The 5512-nt window shown below is 48.1% G+C and overlaps 1 protein-coding gene across 1 annotated transcript; it reads right to left on the reverse strand.

Moving 5' to 3' along the window:
• Positions 1-12: 12 nt before the first annotated feature.
• On the reverse strand, positions 13-5163 carry LOC119307804 (V-type proton ATPase subunit C-like). The gene is made up of 11 exons (XM_037583893.1): positions 5029-5163; positions 4856-4924; positions 4628-4761; positions 4450-4549; positions 2419-2486; positions 2127-2268; positions 1702-1818; positions 1400-1522; positions 699-782; positions 526-605; positions 13-435 (listed from the first exon to the last, which is right to left on the reverse strand). Exons 1-11 carry the CDS (start codon positions 5161-5163, stop codon positions 354-356), a joined length of 1134 nt encoding a protein of 377 aa, XP_037439790.1. The 3' UTR covers positions 13-353.
• Between the last annotated feature and the right edge of the window lie 349 nt (positions 5164-5512).

Raw genomic sequence — 5512 nt, forward strand, 5'->3', positions numbered from 1 at the left:
GACGTGGCTATATATTCATGAAATTCCGTATCGTACCAGAATTATATATTTACATTTATAAAACCAACGGGAATTCCGTCTTGTGTAGATTCCCAAAACTACAAATGGGTAGGTTTATTTCTAGGACATAAGCTACATATAAACCAAAAAATTGACCAAACTTGCGTTGTGATAATTTGTTGGTTCGTATTGCAGAGGCCGGGTGTGAATCCGTTACACTTGTATCTCCTTAATGCGACGTTATGAGTCAATAACAGTGTATTGAAAAACCTGTTGATTACTGAAAGCATAGTTGCTCCAGAACATTGCCTCCATGGAGATATCAAGAGCACACTAGCACTATATGCTCATACTCACACGACATTCATGGTGGAGGATACATAAGGGTGGATTTCACCTCCGAGACCATCATCGTCAGATTTCCAGAAATCATTGCTGCAATTAAAACGTTCAATTAGCAAAACAATGCGAGTGACTTATTACTAACTAACGTTGCAACTGACTGCAACCCAGGCAATGAATTACCTATTGGCATTTCCACAATGCTCTTCTAAGATGTTCCTTACTTTTTTCTCGCTCTCCGTAGACGGTGCTAGAACAACACACTGATTGACGCAAAAGCAACGACAGATTTAACGATCAGATAACAAAATTATAAGAGCAACTATGATAGAACAGTGGAGGAAATCAAGAATTACCAGGATTGATGGTGACAAACCATATCTAAGAATGCTCTCTGCAAAGACAAATACAGCACATATGTGCATCCAGGAACTGAATACCTGCACCATAGTCAGTAGAAGTAGTTATAATTGAGGAACCATGCATGAACATAGGGTTTTTTTTGAGACAAATGCATGAACATAGGTGGTCGTGATTCGTGACTCGTGAGAAACCCACCAAGTGATAACCGTGTATTATTCACAATCAGAACAAACCACGATATCAGATTAGTAAGTCAGGATCGGCCTGATTTGGACATGCCAGGATGTCCAGACACACTGGCGGAGCCATGGCAAGGCCCGCCCAGCTTTTTGCAATTTGTACACTAATTTTTTACTTCGGGCCTTGGACCACCAGCCCACCGGCTCTTTTCTTCTGTTCGGCCGCCCGCCCAACAATGGGCTTCAAGCTCCGCCACTGTCCAGGCAGTCAATATGGGGCCTTTTTTTTTGCGGGGGGTCAATATGGGGCCTAATGGCTGGCTTTGTTGTCGAAACTATAATACTATCAACCGTAACGAAAACTGAAGAAAATTAAGACGTCAGACAGACACACACCATGACATAACGGTTCTCATAGAAAACCATAGTCAGTGGAGACATAACCCTCTTTTGTATTCAAAAAAATGGCGCCATTTTGAACAGGAACATGTAAATAAGCTGCAAAAGTCATATACCTCACTGTATCTGGCATATAACAATTCTAGAAGAGACGTTCTCATAGTTTCTTCATCTTGCAGCAGCTTTTCCAGGTCGTCCTTACTTTCCTGTGCTTCAGGACTATACACAAAATCACGGATCTGAAATCCAATAAGAAATAGAAATTAATGGTTGAATAAAGAAGGAAACAAAATGACATGGGCAACAATCAAGATCATTAATTTAGTGTTATACAGAAGGATCATTCGACCAAAGTTAGCTTGCTAAACTACGGTAAGTGTAAACAAGGTTACAAAGAAGGTATGCGCAACAAACTTACCAGAAAACCTTTCTCTTGAGCATGTGCTTTAAAGTTGCCAACAACCTTAGCAAATAATGTTACGGTGTAGAGCGCATATTCATCATCCTCATAAAGCCTTTTAGATGATCTCGGTACCTATAATTCAACAACTAGCTCAACTGAATATAATCGCAAATAGGACAAGGGCAAGAATTAAGAATAAGTTCTTCATAAGGGCAAATTAAAACAACATTTGAGTGAAAGAGTTGCAAGTCAAATGTATGTGTAATTTGAAAGATATATATGATGTCAAGTTCATGATTATTGACACTGGAGGGAAAACACACAAGTAGAATAGGCAGTTATTGAAATGAATGACAATGCTAAAATAGTTGAGATGAAAGTTTGATACCAATATTATCACTACTCATACTTCAAGTGCATACCCAGAATTTCAAACTTACCACAAAGGTGTCAAGTGACTCATAGCATGACAACCAGTCGTTCTGGGAGTATTTTGGAACAACGGCAAGAAGTGTTGCTAGATGTTCCGAAGTGATTATATCCTCTGGTTTTACCAGGTTCGACAGATCACGCACGACTAAACTGTCACACAAGAAAGGCGGGCCAATTAAGGTAGGAAAAACAATGAATAGAAGGAGAAACATGTTTTTCTTATTTTACAAGGAGACTTGAGGTCAAGAACTCGGCAACATTCTAGAGACTGAGTAGTCCGCCAACATCTAGGTATTTTACCTTACACTTTGCTTTCTGTAGATTGTTCTCAGGTGGTTCTTACAAGAATTATACTTCGATGATTGAACCTGCAAAAGGTGATCTTGAGCTTCTTTGAATTCGACTTATTCATAGTATTTCATTTTTTTTAGAAAAGGAGGATGACCCCCGGCCTCTGCATCTGGAAGATGCATACGGCCACTTTATTGATTATTCCCGAGGACCTTACAAAGTGTTACAACAATAAGCCTGAATCCACCAACTAGGCAACATATGCCGCTACTCCTATCCATATGATGAAGGGGTGCTAGCTGGGCCCCTACCCAGACCACTCACCTAAACCTAACATCGAAAGCCGGAATCCCTAGCCTAGCCACATACCGGGTCTGGGGCATAAACCGGTCTGACGCACTCACAGGTGTCGTCTCCACCATCTTCCACAGGTCCATCTCCAAGCAGATTGAGGTGCCATCCTTGGCAGGCCCTCCGCCATCAACGCCACCATGACGCCAAATGACGACCACCACCTACGGTAGAACATCACCAAACAGATGGAGCGCTACCACAAGACGAAGATCAGCGGTAGAATAGATAAATCGCCGCACACATTGCCGCCGCCAAACACCTCACATGCACCACGAAGCGCCCACCGTGCTTCCGGGGACCCCAGGCGACGCCTTCAAGAAGGAGCGCGACGAAGGGACGACGCCGTCGCCCGCAAGGGGAACTAGAGCTTTCGCCCAAATGAAGAGCACAGTGAGAGACGGGATAGGACCTCGACAAGGCCTCCAAGAAGGGAACCGACGCCCACAAGGCGCCGCCATTGTCGTGGCCTCCGCCGACGGCCAAGGGTTTCCCCCGATCCCGCCCCCGTCCCAACCACCCGGCCAAAGACCTGGCCAGGGGAGCGCCCGCAGCCGAAGAAGGCATCAGACTTCATCGTAGCAGGCACGCCGGGTGACGGGGCACCCCGACCCACCGTAGTAGACGTCCACCGAGACCTCGCCGCCCGCACAGCCGAAGTCGCGGACCACCAGCTCCCACGGCCGTCGCCCGTCAAGAGGTCACGCCGTCCACGCCGTCCGAGGCCGCCGCCCCGGCATCCACCAACCGCGCACATCCCATCAAGACACGGAGAACGACCCACATCGCCGCCACCAGGGAGACCACGCCGCGAACACCCTAGCCGGGCGACGAAGCAGGGCCGCGCCGGCCAGATCCGGGCGGATCCGGCGATCCCCGGCCCACCAGCCGCCAGAGAGGAGCCAGCCCCGATCCAGGGCCGCTCCGGCCTGATCTGGCAGTTCGGCGGCCACCAGGAGTTGAGGAGGCGGGCGGCAGCATCTGATGCGGGAAGGGGGCGTCTCCACGTCGAGGCGGTTGCGCGGGGAAGCCCCGCCGCCGCCTACTGCCGCGGGGGCAGCTGCCGGCGGCGGCGGGGGAGGAGGAGGGTTTCATAACGAAGTAAAGATCCATAAGCTCAAGATTGAGCCCCAAACCAGTATTACTTGGCATATACTCCCTCCGTCCCAAAATAAGTGTCTCAACTTTGTACTAATTTTAAAATTTATACAAAGTTGAGACACTTATTTTGGGACGGAGGGAGTATAATAATGGCTTGGTGTAGCTGAAGAGTAAAATTACTTGCCAAACAACTCTATCCAACATACACAGTTCCGTAATGCATGTAGCTACACGGCTAACCAGTGTTAACGTTCCACTATCTTAGCAGAATTCGGGGCAGATTAGAATAAAAAAAGTACTCCCTCCGGTCCTTTTCAGTCTGCATATAAGTTTTGTCCAAAGTCAAGGTATCTCTACTTTGATCAAAGATATATAAAAGAGTATCAACATTCTCAATGCTAAATCAATATCGTTAGATTTGTTATGAAATGTAGTTTCAGAGTATATATATTTGATATTGTAGATGTTGATATTCTTTAAGATAATTTTGTCAAACTTTGCAATGTTTGACTTGACCAAAACCTAATACGCAGAGTAAAAAGGACCGGAGGGAGTAACGAATAAACAAGAAGTAGAGTTACTTATCACCTTGATCTCATCCTCGATTTTGGCGATCCGCGACAGGATGCTGGCGATGATGTCCTTGAGTGGCCACTTTGTTGGGTACTTCCGCTCGTCCCACACAAACCTACACGAAAATCCAAGGCGAAGCTTCAGTTAAGCTAAGCTGACGCGGCCGTGAAAACCAACAGCTGAATGCACATACCTGGAGAGGTAGGAGTCGACCGGGACGCCGTCGACGGTGATCAGGGCGCCGCCCTCGCCGGCGCCTCCGTCGCGCTCCAGGTCCTCGATCTGCCTCCTGATCCTGTGCGAGGCCCCCTCGATGAAGAGGTTCGACTGCACGGCCGGAAGCACAGAGACAGACAACGATCAGAATACCCTAACGCTAGCGAACGAGATTATATAGCTTATAGGGGAGGAGGGGGCGCACCCTGATGAGGTCGTCGCTGAGGGCGAGGAGGGAGTCGAGCGTGCCGCCTTTGAGGGCGGGGACCGTGAACTGCAGGAGGGGAGGCGGAGGAGGGAGTGATCAAGCTCGGGGAGATTGAATTGAAGTAGCTAGAAGAGAGGATCGCGGAGGAGAGGCTTGCTATATATGCTTACGCGGTAGAGGGGGGTGTCGATGGCGTGCTGGGAGATGGAGTCCTCGAGGCTGCGCCAGAGGGAGTTTTCGGCGGCGGTGATGTCGCCGCCGGCGGATTGTACGGGGAGGGCGGCGATCAGGTATTTCGTCGGCATGGTCACCCGAGGTCCGAGGTTGTTTCAACTTTCAACTTCACGTCGTTTCGGTTTGAATCTCCCTCTACGGATATGGATATGGATGGCCCGAGACGAGAAGATGTTTCGGTTGTGTTTCCCTTGTAGTAATCCGTCCGGCTCTCTACCTGCAGACCTGGTTGCAAGCAGGAGCAGTGTCTTGCAGAACAATTTTAGTTCAGATTAAGCAGGCGTCCGAACATAGCACGTCAGACATGCACACACACGTGGCGAATGACGTGTCCCTGTTCAGTATATTTGGGTCCGTTTGGATCACGCCTCAGCCAGCCCCACCAAAAATCTGGCCAAAGATTTTACTGCCGCAATCTTG

Source organism: Triticum dicoccoides, chromosome 1B (assembly GCF_002162155.2).
Source record: "Triticum dicoccoides isolate Atlit2015 ecotype Zavitan chromosome 1B, WEW_v2.0, whole genome shotgun sequence".
Classification (NCBI taxonomy): domain Eukaryota; kingdom Viridiplantae; phylum Streptophyta; class Magnoliopsida; order Poales; family Poaceae; genus Triticum; species Triticum dicoccoides.

What these genes read in the sequence shown, in the direction of transcription:
- LOC119307804 (XM_037583893.1), bottom strand. Translation starts at nt 5,163, where the DNA reads ATGCCGACGAAATACCTGATCGCCGCCCTCCCCGTACAATCCGCCGGC. An exon ending in TCGACACCCCCCTCTACCGC is followed by an intron (nt 4,925 to 5,028) that starts GTAAGCATATAT and finishes CCCCTCCTGCAG; the next exon opens with TTCACGGTCCCCGCCCTCAA. An exon ending in AAATCGAGGATGAGATCAAG is followed by an intron (nt 2,487 to 4,449) that starts GTGATAAGTAAC and finishes CACCTTTTGCAG; the next exon opens with GTTCAATCATCGAAGTATAA.